The sequence below is a fragment of the Phoca vitulina genome, unplaced genomic scaffold (genome assembly GCF_004348235.1).
Source record: "Phoca vitulina isolate PV1807 unplaced genomic scaffold, GSC_HSeal_1.0 scaffold7, whole genome shotgun sequence".
Taxonomy (NCBI): Eukaryota; Metazoa; Chordata; class Mammalia; order Carnivora; family Phocidae; genus Phoca; species Phoca vitulina.
This window is the reverse complement of record NW_022589710.1, coordinates 70,120,101-70,146,505: the sequence shown is the minus strand read 5'-3', so window position 1 is coordinate 70,146,505 and position 26,405 is coordinate 70,120,101. Positions and strand designations below refer to the sequence as shown.

Here is a 26,405-nt window from a genome sequence, read left to right as displayed (position 1 = left end):
AGGCTGTGGGGTCTCGGACCTGCCTCTGACCCAAGCTAGACCTCCCCCTTGAAGAGAAACTTCACTTACTTGCTCATTCATTCATTCTTTCCTCCAGCAAGTATCCCCCGAGGCCCCACGGAGGCCCAGCCCTGCGCCCGACGTGGGGGTGCAGCAATGACTCAGATCGCACCCCACCCTTTAGGCCCCATGGGGGCCGGGCGTATGGCAGAGACCACACAAGGTGTGATATGCAGGATGGAGCCGCCCCCATGCTGGAGGGGGCGTCCTGGACCTCACTAGGAAGGGCCCCGCCAGCTGGGAGGGGCTGCACCTGCACCAGAGTGGGGGGGGCACGGAGATGGGGTGGGGGCAGCAGCCGGGGTTGCTCAGGACCACAGTTTGAGCTTCGGGTGGAGCAGCCTGAGGCCCGCAGAGAGGTGTGGGGAGGGGAGGGTGCCCAGTGGGGGCTCCTGCCAACTCCGGGGGTCCTGAGCCTGAGGCGTCCAGCGTGTCTACTCACCTGTCTCCTGGAAAGACCGGCGGGGCCAAAGGAAGGAGATGAGGCTTTCCCGGGGGCCACTCCAGCACCTGCCTCAATTTCCCCAGCTAACACCACCCCCGGGAAGGGCCCTGGAGCCCACCAGAGAATACTGCTTTCCCACCAGCCCGGCCCGGGCCCCGGCATCCCTGCCTCAGCCTGGGGACCCCAAGAGCTCAGGAAGGGGGTCAGAGAGGGAATGGGGTTTGAATCCCAGCCCTCCCGCCATCTGTCCGCCATAGCTCTGTCGCCGCTCGCCTGCAGGCTGGTCCCCACAGGGGCTGCTGCAGGGCCAGTGGGCAGAAGGCAAGTCTCCTGTGTCCTGAAGACGTGACCCTCCAACGCCCTGAGGCCCCCTCGCCCCAGGACCCTCGGAGGGCAGCGCGCCCAGTGAGCTCAGGAGCCATTTTAACAACTGATGTGTTTTTTATTCACAAATAAAAGCTGTAGCAAGATGTTACCTACACATTTGTACAAAGGTCTGGACACCCCTAGAAAATGCACAAGGGCCGGAAAGCAGAGCCCGTTGTGACGGGAACACACATGCGTCGGCAGGCTCGCCCCCGGTCTGCATTCGGCAGGAAGTGCCGCCCGAGGACCCCCGCCCTGCCCAGGGCGCCCCCGGAAAGAGCCCGGCCTGAGGGATACCGTCCATAGAAAACCATAAAAACATAGATCATTTGTCTCCAAATTCCCACTGCAAATACTGCATTTATAGGCAAAATGATATAAAAATATGAACCTAACAGAACCTTTACAAAACCCTTACCCCCGCCCCATTTTGTGTGTGTGTTGGTTTTGTTTTTTGCTTGTGGTTTTGGTAAAAATTCCTGCCGTAGAAGAAGGCGCCTTGTGGGCACTGCCCTCCCTGTGTCCTCAGGACAGAGCAGGTCCCGGGGGGAAGGGAAGGTTGGCCCTCCCTGCCCGGAGGACCCCCTGCAGCCCCGCCCTGGGGCGATCTGCTGCAAGGACGACGCGCAGACCGGGGTCTGGGGACCACCGGGACTGGCCCTGCCAAGAGGAAACAGCTGTAAAGGAAAAATAATCCTGCATCCTGACCCACGGGCCGGCTGGGCCCAGAGCGGTCCTGCTACATGAAACTGCTTGGCTGGGAAGAGGCCCGGGCCTGGCACCTGGCACCCGGACGGCCCCCGCCGCCCCCCAGGCCACGGCCCGAGCACACCGTCTGCTGGTGTCTTGAGTCCTTAGCACCAAACGCAAAAAGAGAGAAGTCCGAGTCAAGGTATAAAGGCACTTGCGTTGCTGTCTGGGTGGTGACCGTGTCCTCTCCGGCACACTCCCTCGCTCCCGCCGTCCACTCCGCCCGGCCAGCCCCTCCCTCACCCTCGCCGCCTCGGAGCCCCCCCCGCCGGTCCCACACCGGACCCTCCGCATCCTCATCCCCCAGCCCCCGCCACATCCTCACTCCATCCCACATCCCCCCCCCGCGCCCCAGCCCAGCCTCAGACGTCCACCTCCTGTGGCGCCGGCGTGGCGGCGGGGACGGCAACACTGATGTCAAAGCAGGTGACCATCATGACACGGGCCTTGCACAGGTTCACGCACTGCTCCAAGGCGGCCGTGGCTCGCTCCAGAGCTGCCAGGTACTCAGGCGACTCGGGCTCCAGCTCCGGGTCCACCTCGACTGTGGAGGGACAGCGGGCGGCGGGTCAGGGGCCGAGGAAACGCTTCTGTCCCCTCCCAGTGTCTGGGTCCCCGTCCGGCCAAGGTGCAGGAGGGCGGCCGGCGCTCTCGAGGGAAGTGGCCGGCTTGGGGGTGCAGAGCAGGCGAGGCGAGCCAGGGCGGGGGGCGCAGGGCGGAGGTTAGGGTCCCGCAAGCCTTGCCTCCCCTGGACGGGGAGCCTCACTGCGCCTCCCAGCGGAGGCGGGGGGGGACTCACACTGCTCCAGCCAGCGGCCAGGCTCCACCATCAGCCGGCCCTGGGTCTCCGCCAGCTCCCCGCAGAGGTGCTCGTGCTTGGCCTGCACCTCCCGGAGCCGCTGCTGTCTGCGCTCGGCCAGCCGCAGCCTGGCACTGCTGCACGCCAGACCCTGGGGGGCAGGGGGGGCAGGTCCTCAGGCATGGAGGACCACCCACTCCCAGGCTCTCCCAGCAACCCGGGCCTTGGCCGTGGCCACGTCCTCCAGCCTCCAGGCCCGGGCATATGTACAGTGGGGCCTCAAGGGTGGGCAGGGGTCAGACCCGGGCCCCCCACGGGTGAGGCTCACACCAGGTGCTCTCAAAGCAGCCTGCGGGTGCCTGCCTGGAACCTGGACCCAGGACAAAGGGGCACAGCGGTGGGAAACCCTCCATCAGGTGCAGCTCCACGGGACAACGGTGGTGACCTCAGGACCCCTCCGACCGCCTGCTCTGCCCAAAGTGGGCATCGAGGCCACTCCGGGTTCAGGGCTGGGGAGGGCTGGTTCCTACCTTCTCCACATCCTGGGAGGGCTGAGGGCAAGAGGGGAAGGGGAGGTCAGCTGGCTGCTGGGCCACACCCCCAGGGGCCCACCCTGCCCTCCCAGGACCTCTGACCCCCAGCCCCCCCCAGGCCCCCAGGCCCCACCGGCCCTGACCTCAGCCGGGTCCTCCCTTGGGGGTGGGCGATGCCGCTGCAAGCGCTCCACGTCATCAATCTCATACACCTTGATCTCGAAGGGCTCCTTCAGGGAGCCGGCCAGGGGCGGGGGCAGGTCCACCCACTGCCCGGGGAGGCTGGGCTTGCGGCCCAGGGCGGCAGTGTCGGGCATGGGGGCCGGGATCAGCCGTCTCCGCTGCAGACCTGGAGCAGAGTGGGGGCGCTGGGTGAGCGGAGGCTGGGGCCCAGGCCCCGGCGCCTGCCAGGGGCTGAGAGGGGAGAGAGCACAGGGGCCGTCCAGGAACCCCCCGCCCCTAAGGGCCAGCTCTGCCCTGGACAGCTGCTCCCGCCGCCCTACACAGCCCAGCCTCTTGGCCGGCCTCTCCCCCAGGCAGCCCTCGACACCCAACACCTCAGCACCCCAGGCACACTGGGCCCCTGCTCAAGGCTCCCGCCCCCCGCTGCCCCCCGGGGCCGAGTCCTGAGCCCAAGTGGTGCCCCACCCTCATGTCCGGGACGTGCCTCCCCGCTCCCCACCCCAGCTGCCGCCCACCCTGTCCGCCGCGCTCAGAGCAGGGAGCCGGCCCAGCCCACCGGGTCCCCTCCACACGGGCTGGGGGGCTCCCAGGCAGCTGGGCCCGAGCCGGGGGCAGCGCCAGGCCGGGAGCCCCAGACCCGAGGCCTGCCCCGGCCCCCCGCACCCCGTCGGAGCGGCCCACACACGCCGGCCCTCACCAGCCCGCTGCGACGGGTCGGCCCCAGCCTCGGGGACCCACCTGTGGCCCTCTTCTTGGGGGACCTGAGGCTGCGGGAGCGGGCGCCTGGGGAGGCGGCCCCGCTGTCGCTCATGGAGTCGGGGGCCGAGGAGGCGCTGCCGGTGGCCTCGCTGTCGCGCAGCACGCTCTCGTAGCCGCTGCTGCCGCCGCTGTGGTAGAACAGGGCCGTGCGGCCCATGGCGGGTGGCAGCTCGCCGCTCAGCACGCTGCTGTTGTCACTGCCGTGGCCGCTGCTGCAGCGGTGTGGCCGCCGCGGGGCCGTCACCTTGCTGTAGGGCGAGGGCAGCAGGGGCGCGGGCGGCCGCTCCTCCCCCACGGTCACGCCGCTGTCGCTGCCGCTGTCCGAGTCCGCCGAGCCCCGGGAGGGGCCGCCCCTACCAGGCGCGCCTCCCCCTGCCAGCTCGTTGACGCGGCTGTGGGCGGCCCGGAGCGCCTGCTTGGTGCCCATGATGGTGCTCCGGCTGGCCTTGGCCCCGACGCCGGGCACGGCCCGCGGGGCCGCCCTGGGAGCCGTCACGGGGCCACCGGGGGTCCTGCCCACCGCCGCGGCCAGTGGCTTCCCCGGAGGACCCAGGGTCCTCGACCCACCGGCTGCTAGGCTGCGGCCCTTGCCCCCGCCAGCCGGGGGCTTCGGGGCCCCCGCACCTTTGGCCGGGCTGCCCCTCCAGGCAGGAGCGGGCCCAGGCATGGGGCTGGTGGACGGCACACCCAACCTGGGCACGGCCCGGGCCGGCCTCCCAGGAGCCTCCCTGGGCTTGCCACCGCCGTGCGCCAGGCCTTCACACCGCTCCAGGGAGCCGTGGGCGCCGGGACGGTACGCTGCCTCCGCCCTGCCAGCCCGCGCCTTCAGGCTTGACGTGGCCCTGGGGACGGGGTGGTCAGCCCGGCCACCGGGCCTGGCCTCCTCCTCCCCTCGGGGGAGGGCAGCAGCCGCAGCCCGGGTCAGGGCCCCGGCCTGGGGAGCGGCCAGGGCCGGGCTGCTCTTGTGTTCCAGGCTGGACTTGCGCACGGGAGGGGCCGGGGGGGCCGCGCCACTGGACCTCGGGAAGAGGCCTCCCTTGGGAGCCACACTCTTCTTGCTGCTGGGGGCAGGCTTCGGGTTGCCCAAGCAGGCGGCCGCGGCGGCCAGGGCGTCCCTGCAGGATGCGGTGGGCGTGGTCACACCCAGCGTGGTGGCCCCCCTCCGCAGCAGCGGGATCTGCGCCACGGCCTCTGGCCTGTGGGCCGCCCTGGCTGCCCCCTCACAGCCGTCCACTACCCTCCGGGCACAAGCCAGCCCTGCCGCTGGGCTGGCAGCCCTGCTGGCAGAGGCCACCGGGAGTGGGCCACGTTCATCTGCCCGGAGCAGCCAGGGGTCCTCGAATAGGCCCCCGGGGCCAGGCGGGCTCGCGGCCAGGCGAACACCACCTGCACCACTGGCCGCTGAGGAAGTCCTCGGTTTCCGGGGGAGGCTGGAGTGGATGGTCTGTGCTGGGGCTGCCCCCCACGGGGACGCGGCCAGGGGCTCCCGGCCAGGTCGGGCGGCGGGGGCTGCGGCAGCCACGTCCCCAGGACGAGGACTCCGGGCCAGGCCAGGACTGTCCGGTCCGCCGTGCTCCGGGAACCGACAGCCGCCCTCATCCGGGGAGCCGCCCGGGACCGGGGGGCCCAGGGGGTCGGGGGCTGCTGGCGAGTCAGGGCTGGCCTGGAAGGGGGGCTGTGGCGTGGGGCTGAGGCGGTCGTCCGTGCAGACGCTGACCTCACTGAGCCAGGAGCTGATGGAGGAGCCGTGGCTGCGGCCAGCCCAGGGGGCTCCGTCTGAGGGCCCGCCAGGGGCCTGCATGGTGTACGCGTCGAACTCGTCGTTGATGCTGCTGATGATGCTCACCGGCCTCGACCCCGAGGCCAGGGCCTGCAGAGAGCAGCTGCTGCCGAAGCTGGCCAGGCTGCTGGGGCGGCTGGAGCCGGCCAGCCCACCCAGGGACAGCTCCTCCACCACCGTGAACACCAGCTCATCCTCGCCGTTGAGCTCCACGGGCTGCTGCAGCGTGACCGTGGTGGTCAGCAGGCCCCGCTCCAGACGCCGGCCTTGTGCAGAGGGGCAGGGGCCGCCCGCCTGCCCACTCCTGCCCACGGGGGGCGTCCGTACCACACCGTCAGCGTGCCCTCCCCCGGGGTCCTCTGGCGCTCTGCTGGCTTCCAGCTGCCGAGGAGGCGGGGGGGCCGGGCTGGGCAGCGGCCGCCTGCCTCCTCCCGGAGCAGCCTTGTCTGGCCCGGGCAGCTCGGGCCGCGTGCTGCCACCCTCCGTCTGGTCGGCACGGGCCTTGGAGGGCTCCAGGGCACCCCGGCAGGTGTCTGGGGCGGGGCTGCCCCGAGGCGTGCTGGCAGCCAGTGGGGAGCCCACGGCCTTCCTGGAGGTGGCGGCCTCGGGCGGCGAGGGCTTCCTGCCCCCGCAGGCCGGGCCAGCCTGGGCTCCGCCGGGGACACCCAGGGCTCCTGAGGGGCCCTCGCTGCCATCGATGCCCTCCAGCCGCTCCTGCAGCTCGGCGAAGGTGCTACAACGGAAGTGGTCGGCGTCCCTCGGGCCCGCGGAGGGCCGGCGGCGGCTGAGCGCGGGGATGATGGGCACGAAGTCGGGCGGGCCCTCGTTGTCGGTGAGCTCGCGGTCCGACAGCGCCGCCCCGCCGGGCCCCACGTAGATGACCGTGTCACAGGACTGCTCGCTGCTGGAGGAGTACTCGGGGTCTCCGGGCGAGCTGGGGGCCAGGCGGCCGGGCTCCGGGGCCACAGAGCGGGCGTGGAAGGGTCGCAGGTGTGGGGGGCGGCGGGCGCGGCCTTCCTCACAGGAGCTGTCCCCGCCTGAGGAGCTGGACGCGTACTGCGGGGCAGAGCAGGCCCGCGTGAGTGGCCGCCTCACCCACCGCCTCATCCCCCACGTCCTAGCAACACACGCCCACGCCGCAGCCGGGGGGCAGGACACGACGGTGGCATCCACCCACCGCACCCCACCAAGGCGGCAGCAGCACCAAAGGGCTCAGGCGCCAAGCACAACCGAATCTTCTCCGGAGAGTTCAGGAAACAGCATTAAGTCGAATCACCGGGAGGCAAGAACACACCCCCACAGCCACACCGCACATAACTGCAAATCCAGGATTCAGACCCAGGTCCGTCTGGCCCCAGGGCCCCCCCAGTTCCACCCTCCTGCCCCCGCTGAGGGCTGCCCAGGAAGCGCCCTGCTGGCTGGCGCCCGGGGGCCAGGCTCAGGAGGGGCACGGGCCATGGGGACCACAAGCCAACCCCCGACCAGGCACACGGCAACCGCAAGCCCCCTTGGGAGCAGTTCCAGTCCTGCCTGAGGTGCCAGGTGATTTTGGGCACAGCTCCCTGCCTTGTCCAGGCAGAGCCACAAGGGTGCAGTCCTGTGAGCCCACGGGGAGCCAGGGATGGGCAGCAGGCCCCTCACCATGCCAGGCAGGGGCGCTCGGAGGGTCCTCGGGGTAGGAGGGGCGGGCAGGAGACAGAGCCAACCTTGACCTTCTTCCTGCGCAGGCGGTGGATACGGGCAGCTAGGTGCACGGTGCTGAGCGTTTCGGCGTGGCGAGCGGGCGCGTCCGAGACATGGGCGATCATGGTGGTCCGGCAGCTGGGGGCGGCCAGGGACTCACTCAGCAGCATGGTGAGCCTGTGCTCCCTGGGGGCGAGGGTTGCTCAGAGGCTGAGGGCCTGGGGAGGGGATGTCAGGGTGGGAGGCTGGGCGTGGGGGTGCTAGAGGGCGGGAGGGAGGGAAGGAGGCAGGCCTCTCCCCAGGACAGGGCCATGCCTGGAGCCCAGGTTCAGCTCTGGCATCTGGCCCTCGGGGCCAGGACCCCCCACAAGCCCTCCAGCAACGAGGCCCGGCGGGTGAGGGGGACAGAGACCCAAGGAGCTCAGGGTTCCAGGCCCACTGGACGCGCCCGCCATGCCCTTGGCTGGCTCCCCAGGGGCCACCCCCGCCCTGCCCGCCGAGGAGCCCACCACTCACCTGTAGGGCACATGCTTGGCCCCGCTGACCAGGGCCAAGATGACACTGCCCAAGGCCGACAGAGACAGACACGAGGGTCCCCCGGGGGCCTCCCCGCCCCGGCTGGGCGCCCCCTCACAGCCGCCCAGGTCGATGAGATGCAGGCGGCTGCGGCCCCCAGACACTGAAAGCACAGGGCAGGAAGGTGGCGGCGCGGCCCCCAGGGCACCCGGACCCCCGAACCCCCGGGCGCCGCGGGCAGGGCGGGCGGGGGGCGCACGAGCCGACACCTACTTCCGCCCCGGCCGCACTTCTCCACGCGGTACTGGTAGACGTGCAGCGTGAAGAGCAGGTGTGAGCTGCAGCTGGGCCGGCGGGCGCTGCGGGCCGCCAGCGCCGCATCCAGGTACCAGGCTGCCTTCTCTGCCGTGGGCGCCCGAAGCTCACTCTGGTTCGGCAGCTGGGGGCGGGCGGAGGGGAGGGCGGCGCACAAGCTGTGGTCCGGGCCTGCCTCCCGGAGGCCACCCTCGCTGCCCCCCAAGACCCGTGGCCCTGTCCCCCCACCCCCGTGGCCGCGGGGCCGGTGGCGTACCTGCGCCCCACACACAGGGTCCTCCCGCAGGTACATGCCCGGGGACTGGGCGTCCTGGAGGCTGCCGGAGGCCACCTCGGCCAGCAGGTCCCTCAGGCTCTCGTCAGGGCCGCACACCTCCAGGGCCGACACGCGCACCGAGAAGCGGGTGCCGGTCCTCTCCTTGCGCTCCTCAATGAGCCTGAAGAGCCAGGAAATGGCGCAGGGCACAATGCCCAGGCTCTGGGGCGAGCTGTCCTTCCCAATCATGGTGTAGGACTTGCCTGGGAGGCACGTGGGCGTGTCAGGGCCCCACACTCAGCCTGACACGCCCTCAGAGCCCAGCCACGCCGCTGCCTCCTGGGGCCGGCCTGGGACCCTCAGGGCCAATGTGGGGCCCCTGAGACCCAGGGGCCCCCTGCCTCCCAGGACTGCAGGGGGCTTCCTCTCCATGTGCCCCCCTCCACTGCCCGTATGGGATGACCCACATCCCCCTTCCCGCCTGCAAGATGAGGCCCAGAGACTGTGGAGACGGGGTGATGGGGGATGCTTACCAAGGCTCGTGTGGCCGAAGGAAAAAATGCAGCCATCAGCCCCACTGACCACCGACTGGAGCACATCAGCCACCGTCCCCGAGCAGACCTCAGCCTGGGAAAGGGGCACAGAGCGCCAGGCAGGCGCCAGGTCAAGGGGACGACACCCAGCCTCCCACCACACCTGTCTGTCCCCATCCCATGCAGGCTGGCAACTCACAAGGTGGGCAGCCTGGCACATGCAGGCCCCAGGACACGGAGCTCTCCACGTGCACACCCAACACACGCGGCGTGAGCCAGGCAGGCACACGGCTCACGCTGCCCTCGTGGAGGCAACTTGGGACACACGCCACACCGCACCCCAGATGCTTGCATACACCCAGCAAACAGCAAACCCTGCTCACAAAGCTTCCACGGAGCGCACCGAAAATCCAGAGCACTTCCCCGCAAGTGGCCTGACAACTAGGCCGGGAGGAGGGTGGGAGACCCCCAGGGCTGGGCCAAGGAGGAGGGTAATGCACCACAGGCTGGGCCTGGGCCACTGGACCTCGCTCTTGCCTCCCTCCTTTTCCTCCCTGGGCACCAGAAGCAAGCGCAGGCCTGGCCCCAGCCCCTGGGGGTGCCCCCCACCCCCACCTGCTCCGAGTCCTGGGGGAAGACCGCATCGAAGGCAAACATCTTGGGAGCCGTGGCAGAGGCTCGTCGGGGGCCTGAGCTGCCCGGGGGCCCAGCGGCCGGGTCGTACAGGGTCACCTGCTTCTTGCGTGGGTCCACCTTCAGGAAGGACGTGGACTCGGCCGAGGGCTGCACCCCCTGCGCCGGCCAGATCCGCAGCATGACCTTCACCTGGAGGAGGCGGGCGGGAGAGGGCATCTGAGCAGCCGCCCGCCCGCCCGCCCAGCGGCCGCTAATTACAGGGCAGGAGGAACTCGCGCGAGTTGAGACAGCGGGCCAGGCCTCGGCACGGGGATCCCCACCGCAGGAATGTGGATGCCCGCACCCCAGATCCCATATGAGATCAGCCAGGCAGGCAGAAAGCAAGGCTCACTGAGGGGACGCTAGCCTGGTGCGGGGCAGTGAGCAGAGGAGGAGCAGGGGCCAGAAGAGGGGAGCACGAGGTGCAGGAGGAGGGGGGAGCATATAGGAGCACCAGGTGGGGGAGGACAGGGCGGGGGAGGACAGGGTGGGGGAGGACAGGATGGTGGGGGGCCCACAGGAGCACACGGTGGGGGAAGACAGGACACTGGTGGGGATGGATAGTGGAGCACAGAAGGGGGAAAAGGCAAGAGAGGGGAACAGGCTCCAGGCACCCCAGTGAACAGAGGGACAGAATTGTGGGATGGCACCCAAGAGCACCCCACCTGCCCTTGATTTGGGGTTCCTCCATACCCTCCGCTGCCTCTGAGGCAGAGCTGGAAGCTAATTGAGCTCAACCCAGAGGCACAGAGCCCTTGGGACCCGAATCAACCCCACGCACACGGCGCAGCTCTGCCGGCCACCCCCCTCCCAGGCCCACTTCGGCTTAAGGAGGGAGGAAACATGCAGACAGGTCAGGTCAACTGTGTCACCAGGTCATACAGCCTGCGAGTGGGTCTCCTCAAATCCCAAATCCCAAGCTGAGGGCAGAGGAAGAAGGGAAGCCAGAGAGGCAAGCAGAAGAGGCCCCAAGACGCAGTCCCCCCCGGAAGGAAGGCGCACGGCCCCCACACCCTGCCAACAGGGCCCAGCCCCTTCTCAGAGTGCTCCCCTGGGGGTGCATTCTCCACCCCCAGGGGGAAGGGACGGGCTGCACCTCACCTCCCGACCTCAGCCGGCTGGGCTCAGGAAGCTGCAAAGTGCAGCCCCAAGGAAGGTGGGCTTGGGGTGGGGGCTGGGGCGACCATGGCAAGGATTTGCCCCCAGCTGCCAAAGGGCAGCCCCAGCCCCCAGGTCAGTCCAGCCTCCGCCTCCTCTAAGAAGCCCCTCCCTGCCAGCTCCCCAGGCCGGTCAGGAGCCTTGAGTGCCTCTGGCCGCACTGGGACCGGAGGGACAAAGGCACAAAAGGGGTACAGCCTAGGGGAGAAGCTGAGGGACCGGGGCTCTGACCCCAGAGCCAGCTGGGAAGCCCAACTCAAACCCCAGGCACTGGCAGGATTCCAGGCCAGTGGAAGGACACACTGGGACGGAAGAGGACATGGTAATCCTCCCCGAGGGAAAGGTGCTGCCCCGAGGTGCTGGAGACACTGAGGCCTGGACAGGGGGCACAGGTGGGGGGACGCAGGGGACAGAACAGGGCCTTAGCCTGGGGGCCCTGGCAAGGGACCAAGCAGCCTCTGCTCCCATGTGACCCTAAAACACAAAAACAGACACAAAAGTGTGCCCCCCATCCTCTGTCCCCCACCCCCGTGCTGGGCTCCACAGAAGACAGGCATCCCTGCGGCCAGACCACTGGCCCCAGCGCCCTCGAGGGAACAGAGGCTCGGTGGGGAGGGGGGCCGGGACCTAGACCCAAGAGCCCAGAGCAAGCTGCGCTGCAGACACCCCAAAACCTGGAGAAGAAACACCCCAAACCCCATCTTCTGCATGGCCCCAGGGGCGCCTTCTGACCTGGAGGAGCCCTGGTGAACTAGGGTCCCTCCTGCGAGGGGCACCAGACTCCACTTTCTGCTGAAGGACACCACCTTCCGCTCCCCAATGAAATCTTCGATTTCTCCACTACAGCATAAATCAAATTACCAGACTCATTTCAGAGCCAATATTTTTCACGGATTTAATTGTAAGTGACAGATACATAACGCCGGCAAAATTGGTTTACTGTGGGTAGTTCGCGCGAGGCTCATCTTCTCCCCTTCAGCACGCGGGCAAATTGACATGGAAAATCGTTCCAGGAAGGAGGGTACATCCTCCGGGGAGAAACCTATAGAAACACTTCTCCGCTGCACTCCCTGAACCTGGGCTCCATCAGGCGAGAATCGATTCTTTTATTCCCCGACGACGCAAACAAAACTATTTCATTTCCAAGTGCCGCTGCCAAGCAGACAAAAATGTGCACTTCCCGGTAATTTCTGGCAATTTTTTTTTCAGCGCGATCTCCCGGCCACTTCAGGAGCCAAATGGGTTGTGAGGATTGGAGGGGATTCCTGGGGTGGGGGGAGGCCGAGGCCGGGCTCTTGCAGGGCAGGAAATGCCCCAGTGGTGCCGCGGGGAGCCAGCCACGAGAGTCCCCACGCGGGGACCCCCAGCCTGCCGGGAGGGGACAGGGCGGACCCGGCGGGCCATCACCCCGTCCTAGCTGAATGCACAGGCCATTGTCTGCAAGGATCCTGTCGTTCCCGCCAGGAAATGACAGGGTCTTTGCAGGAGGCAAGGGAGGCTGAGTCTCTCCCCGAAATGTTCAGATATTACAAAGCCCCGCTGAATAGCTGCCAGGTAGGGAAAAAACACGTTTTGCATAAAAAAGGGCTTCCACTCTGAAGAGGTGGCCCAGGCGGCAAGGGGGGAGGGGCACTGCTCAGCACCCACAGAAAGGACGTCTTTTTTAATACTGCCAGATGATGAATTATCTTAAGTAGCACATTAATGTCAAGAATCGAGTGTAATCTAACTTCTTTTCTGTGACAATATGAAATGCCTTTCAGGAGGCATTTCTGACTGTGACATTTGTGCAAATAACGTCCAGGGAGCCAGGGAGGGGGCTCGGGGCAGCGAGTGGACTGGTGGCCAGGGGCTCCCTGTGTTGAGGGCCTGGGGTGGGGGGAGGGGAGGGGGCGCGTCTACCTCGCAGAAAAGGGAGCCGCGGCCTGCCCCAGAATACTTGGGTGGACACCGGGCCCAGGAGGTGGTGGAGGCTTGCTGGCGCCCCGGTAACGCAGCGGTTACTGGGCCGGAGTCACGCAGCCCAGCCCCACCCACCCCCGCTTCCAGACAGAGAAGCCCAAGCGGTCCAGACAGGCCGAGTGAGCGGGCCAAGGTCAGAGCCAGGCCCAGAGCTGTTGGAGCCCCTCCCCTGCAGCCACTCTGCCCCATCCAGCTGAGTGTGCCCACCACAGCCCTGCATTTCCAGAGCCAAGGCGGGCGGGGCTGAGACCCCCCCACTCTAGCGAGCTCCCAGGGACTCCGATGCAGTGAGGCTTGGCCGGGGCTGTAGGCTCTCGGGCTTGTGAGGGCGTGGGGGTGACAGGGTGAGAGGAGGCTTCCAGAAGGAGCAGCCCGGCAGAGTCACCATGAGACTGGGGGGCGTGGCTCAGGCCTGGGGCAGGGTACCCTCAGCAGACCCCGGCACCAAGAGCCCAGCCCCGTGAGGCATGTCCCAGGCGGGGTGGGGCGGGCTGAGCCCGGGAGAGCCTGGAACCCAGCCAACCCCCTCTGCAGGGGGTGAGCCTCTGGGCGCTGGAGTGGGGGGGGTCCACCCCAATCCCAGCCACCCTTGGGGAGGTACCTGGGAGTGGCCACCGGGAACAGTGTAGGCAGAAAATCAGGAAAATGCTCAGGGTACACCCTCGGGGTCAGGTCCAATCCTCACCCTCAGAGCTGAGTGACTGTGCCTCAGTCTCCCCAACCTCAACGGGCACAAAGAGCCCACCTCACTAACGAGCTCACACACATCCCACACACGCAGGACCTCGAGTAAGGCCAGGGTGCAACACAAGCCAACCAGATGGGGCCGGGACAGAAGCCCAGTCTCGGCAAAAGGCCACGAAAGCCAGGGATCAGAGCCAGGGGCCAGCCAGCCTGTTCCACGGCAAGGCCCTTCCCGCCTCTTGGCCTCAGTCTCCCCACCTGAACCAGGTGATCACACGTTGGCCTAGAGGGGTCCCATCCCTGCCCTGGAGCCCCACCTCACAGCAGCATGCCAACAGACACAAGGTATGCGGGGGTCCCTGGGGGTCAGACTCCAACCCCTAGTCCCAGGAAGCCCTGGCTGTCCCACCCCACTGAGACCAGCATCCCTGGGACCCCCACCCATTTCCTGAAGCCCCACCACAGTCTCCGAGGCTCCTATTGCCACCCTGAGCTGCCACGGTGGGCCTGGGCCCCAGTCTCCCTGTCTGCACCCCACCCTGCCCAACCTGGGAGAAGGACACTGGATCCCTCCGTCTCCTGTGCCCCCTCCCAGCACCTCCTCAGACATCCCTGGGTTCATCCCACCCACCAGCCCCCGGGGTCACCCCCACATCAGGGGTGGGCCTACCTTTCCGACACTGCCGGGGTTGTCCTTAACCTTGGAGGCGGCCCTGAGCAGGCAGGGGGGCGTGGGGGGCGGCCACAGCTGCAGGACCCCGCTGAAGTCTGTGGGGTAGGGGGAGGCGCTGCGGGCAGCAGGGGCCGGCGGCGGATGAGGTTTCTTGCGCTTGGAGGCCAGGCTGAGCTTCTGGGCAGCCCTGGGGAGGGGAGGAGAGGGGGCAGGTGGGGCACTCGGCGCTGTCCTGGTCGCCTGCCCCGCCCCAAGTCGGCCCCACAGCCCGGGGGGGCCCCAGGCCTGGGGCTGCCGTGTCCTGGTCCGGCCAGGCCAGGCAACAGACGCCCCTCCCCTCACCCTGCACTGATGCGCCCTCTTCCCCCCGAGTTCCGTCTGCCCTGGGTCCCCAACCCAGCAGCTGCTGTGGGGTGGGGGGCAGGCCGGAGCGTGCTGGGGTCAGCCACTCATAAGCCACGTGACCCGGGCACGGTGGCTTAGTCTCTGTGCCTCAGTCTCCCCATCGCTAACCTGGGCTGACACGACCAGCCCAGGCCCTTGTGCGCAGCCCTGAGTAGCTAAAGCGTCCCAGGCACCCAGAGCCGTGCTGGCAGACAGGAGAAGCCCAGTGAAGCCTGGCGTGCCCGTGATCACCGGGGCCCCAGGCCCCACCCCACCGCCCTCACCCGGCCTCCGGATCCTACGGAAATGCTGCCCCTGCGGCCTCAGCCTCCAAGGCCCCTCAGCCCAGGGAGGCACCTCCAGCAAAGCCCCAACCGTCCCTGCCCCCTTCACCACCATCCTCAGCCGGCACTGGAGCCCTGCGTGATGCGGCCCCGCCAGCCCCCCACGGCGTCCCCAGGGAACCCACAGTCTGCCCCAGGCCCCGGGGTCTTCACCCACCCTGGAGAGCTTCTGGTACACATGTGAGAGCCACTGTTCCGGACTCCCAGAGCACCCTCCTACACACGCACGCACACGTGTGCACACCACGGGCCCGCCACGCTCCTGGGTCTTGGTTCCCACCGACCCTCCCGCCAGGGTCTCCCCACAGCGGCTCCAGCACATCTTCCCCACGGCACCAAGTGGGAGTTGGCCCAGCATCAGAGCCCCCACCCTCCAGCACAGGTGACACCAGGTGACACAGATGGGCCTGGGTCCGTGTTCGCACTCCACCCCCACCGCCCAGATGGCCTGGCCTCAGTCACCCCGTTCACGCGGGCAGGGCCCCCAGCGAGAGGGGGTATGCAGGGATGTGAGCTGAGCCCGGGGCTGAGGCACCAACGCCCACCCGCATCTCTCTTCTGCACCCTACGGGGCCCAACCCCCCTCCAGGGGCCCACCTCCGAAGGACGCCCACGGAAGGGCCTGCCCACACGGGGCAGCCCAGCCCTCAGCCAGCCTCCCACCCTGCGATCTGCCGCCGGCATTTTGGTTAACCCCACTCATCTTTAATAGGAGTTGTCTTTTAAGGGACCCTGGGGACGGCTTTCCTCCTAGTGAGGTGTCATGGCGGGAAATAAAAGTAATCTACGATGCGTGGCGGATCCTTAATAGAGCGGTGGCCGGTGGCGCCCCAGCGGGGCAGGGGCGGGGGTCTGGAGAGTGGAGCCCACACGCTGCCCAGGAGGAGCCCAAGACCTGGGGGCACAGGGAGCCCTGAGCCGGGGCGCTTGCTTTCTCGGGCCACAAGCCAACATGAGCCCGATTCCTCCCTGAGCCCCGTATTTGTAAACCTCAAAACTCCCTGAGAATCACACTACAGACCAGGGGCAGAATGGTGGCTGAGAGCATCGTCTGGGCGCAGGAGGAGGAATGGGGGCAAGTGGGGGGGCAAGAGCAACTCTCAGAAGGCCACAGGGCACGGCCACTAACCCAAACTGCAGCGTGACTGACCCTGGGGGCAGTCAGGGCTGGGCAGGGCAAGGACCGGGGAGACCTGGGCAGGGGGCCGTGGGAGTCTGGGGCTCCCCCGCCCTGCCCCCCCAGCCTCGGACACTGGTCCTGGACCCCAACCACCTCGGGCTACGCCACGGCTTCCTGCTAGCTGCCCCGTGGGAAGGAGCTACAACCTGACCCGGAGAACGAGCCCCCGGCAGGCAGCCCCAGGGGATGTAGAGGCTGAGAAGGACCCGTGGCTGATGGGTAAGGCGCTGGGGGAGGCCAGAGCAACTTCGGTCAGAACCTCCAGTCTGCAGAGGCCATGACCGGAGGGCAGTGCTGTGCCTGGTGGGTCACACAGGAGGGCACAGACGGCTCTGCACCCTCCGTGACCCTCTCAAGAGCCAGGGGCCCGCAGCACAGCCCTCGGCGCATGCAGGTCACCCTCAGGGCCCTAGCGGAGCAGCATGGGAGGCATCCTTCCCCACTGGACACCTTCTGGTCACACCTGGACAGAGGCTGGGCCTGGCACTTTCTGAGGTCCTGCCAGCCTGGGAGTCTGGAATATTATTGGCCAGGCGTCTCCACCCTGTGGTCTGACCTAACTCAGAGCACCCCCTCCTCCCTCCCCAGCCCTGTGGTCAGCCCCCGAGGGGCTGGGAGCCGAGGAGCTGTGCCCTGGCCCGCCCGGCCCTCCAGGTCCTGCTCTTACAGGCTCACCCCACCAGGCATGACTCAAAGGCATGTCACTGCATTAACAAGGGCCCAGGACGGGCACTCTCCCCTGTGATGAAATCCAGGCCCCTGTTAAGTAACAGGACAAATCCAGCAGCTGCACCTCAGTCCACAGGCCCGGGGCGGGGGACGCCCTCTGGGGGCCGGGCTGGCCCTCGAGCCTCAGGGGCTGCAGCCTTCTGGAGCAGGCCTGGCGCCTGGCCAGTGAGGGCGCAGAGGGCAGGGGCAGGGGATGCCGGGCCTCGCAGGGCACCCCACCCAGGACCGGGACGGCCCGCTGCACTGTTGGAGGGGGGGGCCCAGGGTGGGACCGGCAGGGGTGAGGAGTAGCAGGAGGGGAGACATGCAGGGGATTACAGGCAAGTCTGAGTGGCCTGGCTCTGAAGAGAAGACTGGACAAACAGCAACTTCACCCCTCGGAAGACACTCTTCCAGGAAGCCCGCCGTGATGCCCCCAAGCTGGGCTTCGCAGAGCCTCCTGCTCCTACAGGAACCAGTCCCTGTCCTGAGACACAAGTCCACCAGGCGGGGTCTCCCGAGGGCAGGTGTTTGCCAAGCCCAAGGCAACACGGGACGCTCAGGACGCCCTGACACGGCTGGGCGTGGGTGTGTGAGTGCGCGAGTGGGTGGGTCCGTGGGTCAGTGAATGAGTGAGTGCACGGGTGCCTGGGTCAGCGGGTGCCTGGGTCAGCGGATGCGCAGGTCGGTGGGTGCGCGGGTCGGCGGGTGCTCAGGGGAGCGGGTGCGTGGATGAGGGGGTGTGCGGTGAACGGATGAGCAGGTGTGCAGGATGAATGAATGCATGGCTGAATGAATGAGTGAGTGAGTGGCTGGGGAATGGGCACCTCCAACTCCCCTCAGGGAACAGTTCATCTTTTTACAAAGAAAAGGTGCCTCTTCCAAATGAGAAGGTGGTTTCCCAGGCAGTTAGCCTCGATGGCGAGGCCCTTACCTCTGCGAGGGTCTCGGGGCTTTTCGGACACGTGTGGGTATTGGGCACGGCCAACCCAGGGCTTCCTAACTCGCTGGGCCAGGATGAGGCTGGTGGCCCCGGCCACGCCCCACCACCCTGCATCCAGCCCACAGGGAACTGCCACGCACAGGCCCCGGGAGCCCCCAGATCTGCCCACGGGGGACACAGAGGTGCAGGGCTGCCAAGAGGGCCCTACACCGCTTACACCAGGGACCAAGGTCCTCACAGCCAGAGCTCTGACACCTACTACCATGGCGGGCGTTTTTCGTGTCCCCTGGGACCCTCACCCAGAGACTGTGAGGCTTCCTCCGCCCCAGCTTGGAGGTGAGAGGCACTCCCCGCAGAGCCCCCCTGCTCTGGGTGCCCCCGGACAGCAGCCCCTCGGGTTCGAGACCTCTGCTGGGTGCCGGGCCTGACACTCCGTGGGCCAGGGAGGGGGCTCCACGGCGGCTGCAATGGGGGTGGGGGGGCAGCTATGAGTGTAGCGGGATGTCCTGGCACCCGAAGGAAACTCACCCCTCCCCCTCCCAGTCCCTGCCCAGGAGACCCCAGCCATTCTTCCAAAGCATCTATCTACATTCAGGAATTTGGGAGGTGACCCCCAGAAAGGCCCAAAAGACCACTAATGGAGACATCTTGGAGGAAGGGAGCCTGCAGAGGTGGGAGTAGGAGGGCTCAGGAAAGGGGAGTCAAGGTCACGAAAGCCTCCAGAAAAAATGTAATTATGGCCGCCCGTGCCATGTAGCCCGGCCTTTTCAGAACTCAGGTCGGGTCGGCATACTGAGCTCTCAGCCAAGGCCGTGGCCGCCAAGCCTGAAGGGCCCAGCGGGGCCCACCTGAGGGGTGCAGGGCGCCAGGCCTCAGCCCCATGCTCTATGGTCCCCATGCAACCACGTTCCATCTTGGTTTCCCCAAACCACCTTGGTTTCCCCAAATCAGGGTGGGGAGCTCAGAGGTCGTGGGAAGGCCTGAGGCTAGGGCCGGCCCGCAGGGAGTGCTCCAGGAACAAAGGAGAACCCACACGCCCAACCTCCCCCCCACCCTGCCTCCCCTCGGCAAATGCCAGACTCAGCACTCCAGCCCCACCTCCACGGCCCTCAACAGCATGGACAGCACTCTGCTCCGTCCCTTCCGATGCCCCACTGCCATCAGAGCTCCACAGACCCCCAGCCAGAGAGCCAAGGGGCAGGGCATGGGCTGGGCTCAGGTGGGAGCCCAGAACACACACCCCACGCATGCCTGAGGCCCCCGGGGCGGGATCTCTCGGGGACCCTAGACAAGCCCCTCTCCCTCTGAGCCACAGCCTCCCCCACCACACCCACACACTAAACAGGAGCACTCCCATCCCACCCAGGGGTTAAGGGTCCTACAGCGCCAGCGAGCAGACGGGCTCTGACCCGAGTCAAGCACAAGCTCTCAATGGCATTCCCCACCAGACGCCCCCCGCCCCAGCTTGGCCCACGACTCTTCTAGAAGCTGCTGCAATTCAGGGCCGTCCAACAGGCTGGAAGTAATGGAAGCAGGCAGCGCTCCCCGCCTCCCGCCCCATCGGAAAACTTGCCTCCCGCTGTCCCCAGCACTTGTTTCTATGGTAACTTCCCAAGGTCAGCAGCAGCCTGGCTCCAATGGAGACAAAAGGCAGCCGGCACCTGCTCTGCAGGCCACGGGGTTACTAATGAGCCAGTGTGGCCCCCACAACCAGGGACCACTGGGGCCGCTCTTCCTTTCCAGAGGCTGAAGATCCTCCCGCAAGCGTGGCCTGACCGAGCACGGCCACCAGGACAGCCCTAAAGACAGGGGCGAACCCGGAAGGGACCTCCCCCGCTGCCCCGCGTTGCCCCTCTCGTGCCCTGCACAGGACTCCCGAGCCGCGGGGCAGGCCCCCCACCTGCCCCACAGCCAGAGTGTCACCAGCCCATCACGCACACCACCACTCACTCCCCAGGCAAATCCGCAGCCCCTGCTGATAAGGCGCCCGGCTCCAGCCGCCAGCGCATGATTCATGGATGAGCTTATCAGTGCCCGCCAGGGCTGCTAATGGGACAGTGACCCGCGGCTGGGCCTGCCATTACCGTTCATTACCACCATTATAACCTGTAATCCACAGTCCTCCGCGCAGGACGAAGGCTCGGCCTCCTGTGTGCAGAACCCGAGCGCCCTGCCGGGAGGGGCGAAGCCAAAGGACAGCTCCCCAGGGGCAGCAGCGGGGGGGGGGGGGGGGAGGAACCCCTGCTCCCACACCGCTTCCCACCCCCGCACCTGCCGGGCCTGGGCTACACCAGCCCACATCCCCAGGACCTGAGGACCTGGAGGGACCAAACCCGGGCTCCAGTCCCAACCACGCACCGGAGCTCGGGCTGGGACAGGACCACGCGAGCTCCAGGGCTCTAGCAACAGTAAATGTGCCAGCAGCCACCCCCCCCCGGGGACTCTGCCCCCCAGGACACCCTCCCTAGCTCACCCCAACGTCCTCCTTCACCCCAGGACCCTCCCTCAAGCCCCATTCCACCCCCGGCCCCCCAAGCCTGCGGCAGCCTGCTATCTAGGGCCCCAGCCCACGCCCCAGGACGTGCAGGGCTGAGCCTCCTCAGGCGGGGCCGCCACGCAGATCACCTCGCTGCACCTCGCTGCACCTCGCTGCAACTCTGAGGAAAGCACCATCTGACAGGAGAGTAAACTGAGGCACAGACGGCTTGTGTGACTTGTCTGCAGTTACACAGCTCAGAAGGGGCAGAGACTCGGTTCGAAGCCTGTCCGTGGCTGCGTCCACCCCCAGGCCGAGAGGCCTCCGATGCCCTGCCGGCGTGTGGCTGCCGACGTGGTGCCCGGTGGCAGCACGCCCCCCCACCCCCCGTCCGCCCGGGCTGCCGTTCTGGCCGGAAAGGCCCGCAGGCCCCAGGGGCCAGCAGCCGAGGTCCCCGCCCACAGTGCCTGTCCGAGGGGCCCCCAGCCAGACCCAGGCCCCGCCGAGAAGCCGCGGAGGACTTACCTAATGAAGAAGGAGGCTGCCGCCGACGGGCCCGTGGAGCCGCCCGCCGGGACGCCCGGGGCCGGGCTGACCAACGCTGTTGTGCAGACCCCGCTGCGGCCCCACGTCTTCGACACGCCGTCAGAGCCCAAGGTGGGGGCGCCATCCCGGACCGTGTCTGCCACCGCCACGGCAGCCACTGCGGCCTCAGCCTGGTGGGAAGGAGGGAGCCCGCGTGAGGGACACACACGTGCTGGGGAGGCCGAGCTGCGCGCCCCAGAGCCCCAGCATGCTCCCCGGGGCCCCGCACTCACGGGACCTGCCAGCCCAGCGGGGCCCACGGAGCAGACGTGGACACACGTGCCCACCCAGGGACCAGACTTTCTAGCCTCTCCCACATCGAGTTCCAGAAATGTCGTGAGCACATCTGTAGTCAAGACAGAGGGACAGGGATCCCCACACCCCTCACCCCGGGTCATCCACCTGGGAGCGCCCAGAGGCACGAGCCAAGAAGAAACCACAATAAATATTCGTCACAAGCACTAATTGCCCTGTGTATGATAATGTATGATGTTCCCGTCATCTGAAATACTACTCTGGCATTTCCAACTAATTAGCTAAAATAAATTCTAGAGAGGGAGACAGCCCCGTAATGAAGCACAAACGTAATTGAATGATCCCTAAGTCGGCGCCAGCAAACTTGAGATCCGGCCACCATATATTACATTTATGTGCACTTGTCGGGCCCTGGACCCCCAGGCCAGACCTGGCCCCTGGCAGAGCGGGGGGAGGAAGCAGCCTGCCTCAGCCTGGCCACCCCCAGCCCCATCCACTGCCCCAAGGGCCCCCTGTCCCCAGCCTCCAGGGCTCCCCGGAGCACTGCCTGAGGCATCCTGTGGCCCAGCTGGGGAGGACGGGCGTCCCCATGCTGACAGGACGTGGGCAGCAGTCACATTCTGGGGGGCCCAACGTCCTTGGGGTCTCCCAAGTGACACAGCCAGAGGCCAGGGTGGCAGCAGGACAAGCCACCACACGCCCCAGAGGAACGTTCTGAAGGAGGTCCTGCCACCTCGGGGCAGCACCACCCCCCACCATGGCAGAGGGTCTCACCCTGCCCAGCCCGTGGTCAGCACCAGCTTCCAACCCCTCTTGGGACACAGTAAAACCATGTCTGCAAAGGAAGGTCACAGAGAGCCCCACACTTTAAGCTAGATGGAAGCCACACACCACCCCCGCCCTGGCCCCCAGAACCCCAGCCACTCCCCCAGGGCTTCGAGGATAGGTCAGTAGCGGAGAAGGGTGAACCTGAAACAGCTCAGGCCCTTACCCACCACAACCTGCACCTGCCTTGCCTCTGCCCAGAGGGCAGGAACTCCTATGCATCCCTCAGAACCCAGCCCAGCCAGCCCTGTCCTTCTCCAGGCCACTCCCTGCCCCTGCCCAGGTGCCCTGTCCTGGCCTCCCCGGCCCACTGACCCCTCCTCAGCTTCCCTCAGCCTGTCCAGTGCTTCCTGCGCCCCACCCCTGGGAGTAATAGGGCCATGCTCAGCAACATAGTTTCCGATTCCACCAGCTTTCATGAGCACCTTTCACGTCCTATCACACATACCTGGTCTCCTCCACATCCTTGTGCTAACACCCTGCCCGGCACATCGTAGGTGCCCCATAAATTTGTCTCCCAGGAGCACAGAGCCTGGTAGGGACACAGACACAGGACAGACCCAGCCCACACCTGGGAGGCAACCCCTAGGCCTGAGGGAAATGGGGCTGCTGGAACGGAGGGGGCACCAGCTCACAGGGAACATTCCAGAAGGAGGGTCAGCCAGGCCTAGACCTAGCCAACAAGAACCCAAAGCTGCTTCGTCTCCAGGAGGCTGTGGACGCTCAGGGCAAATGCGTGAGTAACACGGGGCAGCCAGCCCTAAGGACTCCCTGACGGCTGGACATCGGCCTGTCCTCCCAGTCCTGCCTCACACGCACATGATACACAATCCTCCGTGGCCTCAAACATGCATCCAGCCCCCGGGGCAGCTCTGCCGTGGGGCCCAGGCCCAGCAGCCCCGGCCAGGCCTGGTCACTGTTCAGTGAGGCATCCTGGACCGCAGGGGACCAAAGCAGGGGTGGGGTCACAGAGGGGGCAGAGCCGCCGCACCACGGCCCTCCACGGCCCCTCCGTCCACTCCCACAGAGCCCGGGCCAGCCCACCGTCGCATGCAGCCTGTCCGCCTCCAGCCAGAATGTTCCGGCACCACCCGGCGAGGGCGCAGGCCGCCCGCACTGACCTGTCTCAGGAGTCCCGCACGCGCCTCGGCTCCACCATCCCACGAGCTGCCGAGACACGGCTCCGGCCATCGGGACGGCCACTGCCGATTCCTGCCAGGAGCAGAACCCAGGCATGCCAAAAGAAGCCGGAGGGGGCGGGAGGGAGGACAGCGGGAGGGACGACCACAACAGGAGGACAGAAGAAAGGGGGTGGAGGGGAGGGGCGGGCGGGCGGCCGAACAAAACGAGATGGAGGCCCCAGAGCAGCAACGAAAGAGAAGCATGGAGAGAGGAGAGCGTGAGGCAGGCCACGCCGTCCCGGGCCCCGGCGGAGGCGCCCAACACCAGCCAGCGCCCCCAGGGCGGGGGGGGCGGGGAGGGGGAGTTCCGTGGAGCGCAGTTTGGGAAACACCAGGCTAACCCTGCTCAGGAACGCTCTGGGCCTGAGCTCCAACATCTGTCCAGTTCTGGCATGTGAAGGACAGGGTGAGTACCTCCCTTGGGGGTCACTTCAAGCCACGGTCGGGGGGGACAGCCGAGGGGGCGGGGGGCTAGCAACAGCCAGGACCGAATCATGCAAACAGTCTGGACCCAGTGCGGGGCACGGGCCGCTCACGGGGCGTGTGCCCGGAACCAGAGGTTCAGGGGGCAGACCCACCTGCCCCTCGAAGCTCCGCCTGGTCACCCAGAGGGGGCCTCAGGCTAAGGACATCCTGACCCTTACAAGTGCCCTGTCCCACCCCCAGCCCCCAGCCCAGTCACAGAAGCAGTCTCACTGCAGCACCACATGGAGGAGGGGGCCATCTGGTCCAACGTCCATTCCACGGGCGGGTAAACTGAGGCCCAGAGAGGGCGCCAGCAATGGACCCGGTCAGAGAGACAGGCCAGAACCCTCCACTCCCTGCCAGCCCAGCCACATCCCTGAGGATGGGTGGGCACCTACCAGAGGCCCCACCGGGGATCCCAGGGACGGGGGGAGGCAAGCAGGCTGGTCCAGGGTCAGCAATACTCCCAAGCTGGTGCCACACAACCTGCCACCACCAAAATGACCTCACCTCCTGTTCTGCACATCAAAGAAGTGTGCAGCACCTCCTCCAGGAAGCCCTCCATCCTCCCTATCCAGGCAGCCACTGCCCCAGCCCCCATGGCCCGTGAGGAGCCCCTGGCTCTGGGTTCTCCCTGGACTCTGAGCCCTGGGCCCCGGACAGGACGTGTCTGCAGGACGCAGGAAGGTTTGCACAGATTCTGCTGGCCTGGCAGCAGCACTGCAGACCACCGAGCCCCCCTCTGGCTGCCCCGGCCCGTGCTCCTCCCAGCCAACCGTGCACGGTCACGGACTGCGGCCGTGAGATGAGTGCAGGTGTCCTGTGGACATCTGTCAGCATGGGGCAGGCCGCAGTTCACAGCCTGACCCAGGGGAGCAGGCCGGGGCGGAGGAGCCGGGGGCCCACGGCCATCACCACGGCCAGGGCAGCGACAGGCCAGAGCCCGGCGGCCGCGCGCACCTCCATCCTCTACAGCGGCAGGGCTGCCTCCACCCGACGTCAGACTGTCCACCACCAGGGGGCCCACAACCAGGAAGCATCACTGGACACTGGGGAGGTGGAAGGAGCCAGAAAGGGCCAAGCTCGGTGCTCCCAGATGAGGGAGGTGGGCTTCAGTTTTGACCACAGCCGTGGCTAGCTCTCCAGGTGGCCAGGCCCATGATGACCCCCTGCAGGACCATGGGGCAGGCTCGCAGCCCCAGCACCCGGAATGTTCTGGGCCCTCAGAGCCCGGGGTCCTCCAAAGACCACCCCTGCCACAATCTGCCTCCTCTCCACACACTAGAACAGAGGACAGCAGCCCGGCCCTCCCAGCCAGAGGGCTCCGCGTCTGCTGGAAACAGTCACCCCCCAGGGCCATGGAGGGGCTGTCGTGCAGACTCGCAGCGCGTCCTCCAGACGCACTTCCTCCTGATAGTTTAACATTCCAGAGCCACTTCTAGCGATCGATGCCCTGGTTCTGGGGAAATTACCTCATCTGAATCCTAAAGTTCTATTTATGCTTCTAATCATCTCCCCATTGATCGCCAGGACTGTTGTCTAATTATAAATCCATTCCCACCCACCCCGAACGCAATCAATGTGCACATAAAACAGAGAGAGAGCCTTAAATGCCCACGTTTTACAACGTGCTGGCTGCAGGCGGGGCTGCCCGGCAAGAGGCCAGCGACGCCCCCCCAGGGCCCACGGAGGCATGAAGCCTCCCAACACCGGCTGCACCAACCCCACTCGCTCCCACTGTCAGCTCCTGTCCATCTTCTACCTCCTGGGCACTCTCAGAGCGAAGGCCGACCGCCCTCTCTGCCCGGCCCTCCAGGCCCCAGCAAGACATGCATTCAGCTCCCTCCCCAGCTAAGGAGCCCCCTGCTATTGCCGATGTCCCCCACACTCCCCACCACACCATGGTGCTGGGCCCACCATCTCTGACACATCTCTCTGGGCCCAGCTCAATGCCACTTCCTCCAGGAAGCCACCCAGCTCTCCCGAGCTGCCTCCCCAACTCAGTGCTGCCCCCCAGCACATTCCTCCCAGGAAGCCCAGCTCTCAGGCCAGGAGGCCCCCGGCATGCGTGGTGGGGGCTGGCCTCCCTCTTCTTGGCTTCACCCCAGGATTTAATAATGGAGGAGTCAGAAACAGCAAGACCACACCCAGAGGGCATCTTCACACCAAACGGAAGCTAGCACAAGACCCCAAGTTCTTCCCTGAGCCCCTGTGCACCCCATCCCCAAGCTGCCAAGGGCCAGGGAGGCCCTAAGGACAGAGTGCCCTCTGGAGGACCAGCCCCAGCAATGGGTCACAGGGTCCAGCTCAGGATCTCTTCAAAGACCACGCCAGAGGGAGGAATATCAACCAGCATGGCCTCACTGAACTCAGAAGGGCCAACGAGCCAAGGGGTGGGGACAGGGCAGGGGTCTGTCCTGCTTTAGGATTGTATGCGACCTTGCCCCAGCAGCTAAGGACCCTCCCTGTGCCTCCATCCCCCACGGCCCCACAGAGCACAGAGCCCACAGGGAAGGTCTACGCACTGCTCTATTTCAGAGACGCTCACTGGGGAAGTTTGTGCAGCCAGCTCTGCAGTGACTGGAGAACGGACCAAGCAAAACTAGCTTTCATAGTCATCCACTGACCTCTGCCCCTGGCTCCGTGGGGGTGGGTGACACAGGCAGCAACGGGGACGCTTCTCCACGCATCCGCACATACCAACACAGCCTGGCCTGGGCCCCCGACCCCTCTTCCCCCTCCTCTGCTACCCCAACCCCAGTCCTATCTCCTGATAAGGCCTCACACCTCCAGGGAGACCTCAAGCTTCACACCTCCAGGGAGGCCTGGATGCTTCACACCTCCAGGAAGGCCTCTGTGCTTCACACCTCTAGGGAAGCCTCATGCTTCACACCTCCAGGGAGGCCTCTGTGCTTCACACCTCCAGGGA

General features: G+C 66.8%; 1 protein-coding gene across 1 annotated transcript in view; it reads right to left on the bottom strand.

Annotated features, from left to right (window-relative positions):
- Positions 1-1,983: 1,983 nt before the first annotated feature.
- The window catches only part of KIF26A (kinesin family member 26A), a 40,977-nt gene continuing 16,555 nt past the window's right edge, over positions 1,984-26,405 (bottom strand). Inside the window, exons 4-16 of the mRNA XM_032404706.1 lie at positions 20,691-20,881; positions 14,128-14,317; positions 9,594-9,803; positions 8,979-9,072; positions 8,446-8,708; positions 8,148-8,313; positions 7,875-8,037; positions 7,382-7,544; positions 3,875-6,731; positions 3,097-3,302; positions 2,951-2,971; positions 2,421-2,571; positions 1,984-2,165 (exon numbers count right to left, since the gene is read on the bottom strand). Of these exons, the coding sequence (XP_032260597.1) occupies positions 1,984-2,165; positions 2,421-2,571; positions 2,951-2,971; positions 3,097-3,302; positions 3,875-6,731; positions 7,382-7,544; positions 7,875-8,037; positions 8,148-8,313; positions 8,446-8,708; positions 8,979-9,072; positions 9,594-9,803; positions 14,128-14,317; positions 20,691-20,881 (4,857 nt within the window). The remainder of the gene's footprint in view (positions 2,166-2,420; positions 2,572-2,950; positions 2,972-3,096; positions 3,303-3,874; positions 6,732-7,381; positions 7,545-7,874; positions 8,038-8,147; positions 8,314-8,445; positions 8,709-8,978; positions 9,073-9,593; positions 9,804-14,127; positions 14,318-20,690; positions 20,882-26,405) is intronic.